Below are 2,051 nucleotides of genomic sequence, written 5' to 3' on the forward strand. Positions count from 1 at the left end.
GTTCTGGCTTAAGTATTCCAAATACTGGAGGTAGGAGCAGAATTCCTTCTCTGAGTGGTGGTTGGTTCCTGTGATGATGAACTGCACCTCCAACTATAAGAGAAGTCAGTCCATTAGACACAGCCCTCGAGCAAGACTGTAGGGAGACTCGGTTACAGTTCACAGCCAGAAAGTCCTTCCTACCAGTTGAGTATAGGCCCCCAAAACAACCAAAGTGGCCTGAGGTTTCCATAAATTTAAAAAGCCTTCTAGTACAATATAAACATCACCCTAGTTCAAAGGGCCACAGGAACCCCTGCATTAACTTCCAAAATAAAATCTGCAAATTTATGAGTTTCATTCCTTTGGCAAAGTTTCTCAAACTCCTACTGACATTTGCTTCATTGTTCTCAAGGTCCCCAGCTTTCCTGAAATTGCTCTCTAGAAACAAAGAGGAAAACACCCCCCCACAGGAGGTGAGTATCACACACATGAAAATAACAGCTTTAGCCAGACCACCTTTGGTATTCTTCCACCCACCTTGAGGAGCCGGAAGATCAGCCTCTGGTGCATCTTAGAAAGAACAGGAAATCCCTTCTTGTTAGTCAGAAAAATGCTGGTGGGAAGAATGGCTGCTTTGATGGGCTCCCCCAGCCAACGGTCAATAACGTGATTAGATGGGAGGTCTGCCCCAATTTCAAGAGCTACACAATGGAAGGGAAAGAGCTGTCAGCCACAGCCAGGCAAGGTCTTCCCTGCTCCACTGTGCATGGTCTGTTCGCTCCTCTTAAGAACAAGGCATGGGTGTGGTGGTGCACCCCCATAATCTCAGCACTCAGGAGCCTGAGGCAGGAGGTTCACTGGGAGTTTGAAGCCAGCCTGGGCTCCACAGTGAGCTGAACGCCAGCCTGAGGCACATAGCAAGACCCTGCCTCCAAAAAATAAAAATAAAAAGGAAAGAAAAACAACAAGGCAGAACAAGGTACAGGGAAAACAGTCATAATGCTGAATATCCATTAAACTGATTTTTTCTTTTTTCCTCCAGGGCTGGGGACTGAATCCAGGGCCCTATCACTGAACTGTATCTCTAGTCCTTTTTTTTCATTTTCTTATTTTGAAAACAGGATTCACTTAAATTGCCCAGGCTGAGATCCAATTTGCAATCCTCCTGCCTCAGGCTCCCAGAGTGCTGGGATTGTGTGTGCACCACTACAGTCTACTGCAGGGCTTTGCTGATTTATTCATGAGAGATCACACCTACGCCAAGATCCTCAGACTTACCTACTGCAATTCTCTTGCTATAGTCACACAAAGTCCGGAAATTGTGCCACCTGAACAGTCAAATACAGAATACTGTCAAATATATACAGCCTACTATTTCCACCACCCCCTTCCCTTGGTACAGCAGCAAAAGACGTACCACATCCACGTTTTCTCCTCCCCACTGTACTCCTGTGTGTGTGTAGTTGGTGCATTCTCAATTATATCATCTCTCAGGTCCTCTGGTGCCACCAAGGGTACCCTCATCCAGAACTGCACGATTGAGAAGCAATTTACAACTGTTTTGAATTCGAGTCCAGAGAGCTTTCTCCAGTTGAAAGTATCTTGACCTCAAGCTGTCCTCTGTTTGGAACCGGGGACGAAGCCCAGGACTTTTACTCTGGGTTACATCCTTAGCCTTTTTAAAATTTTTAATCTTGAGAGAGGACTCGTTAAGTCACTAAGTTGCCCAGGCTTGGCTCAAAATTTTGATCCTCCTGCCCAGCTCCCCAAGTGCTAGGATTATAGGCATGTGAGATCATACCCAGCTGAAGTCAATCTATTCATACACTTTTCTTACTTTATGATGCCAAGTACCTTGTACGATCTTTCTGCAAATATCGGCCATGTTTTAATATTAACTTCAGCTAGAAATAATTATCTATTCTATATGGGGCTCTTCGTTTTACTTTATTGCATAATGATAGGAGATAGAATCCAGGGTCTTGTGCGTACTAGGCCAGTCATCAACCACTGAGCTGTACCCCAGCATCACACATTCTATGCTTAGGATTTTTTTTTGGTTTAATCTT

General features: G+C 44.7%; 1 protein-coding gene across 1 annotated transcript in view; it reads right to left on the minus strand.

Moving 5' to 3' along the window:
• The window catches only part of Prmt5 (protein arginine methyltransferase 5), a 10,756-nt gene that overhangs the window by 5,682 nt on the left and 3,023 nt on the right, over window positions 1-2,051 (minus strand). Inside the window, exons 5-7 of the mRNA XM_004646649.2 lie at window positions 1,400-1,512; window positions 1,261-1,310; window positions 520-683 (exon numbers count right to left, since the gene is read on the minus strand). Of these exons, the coding sequence (XP_004646706.1) occupies window positions 520-683; window positions 1,261-1,310; window positions 1,400-1,512 (327 nt within the window). The remainder of the gene's footprint in view (window positions 1-519; window positions 684-1,260; window positions 1,311-1,399; window positions 1,513-2,051) is intronic.

This window comes from Octodon degus, unplaced genomic scaffold (genome assembly GCF_000260255.1).
Source record: "Octodon degus isolate 3935 unplaced genomic scaffold, OctDeg1.0 scaffold00276, whole genome shotgun sequence".
Classification (NCBI taxonomy): domain Eukaryota; kingdom Metazoa; phylum Chordata; class Mammalia; order Rodentia; family Octodontidae; genus Octodon; species Octodon degus.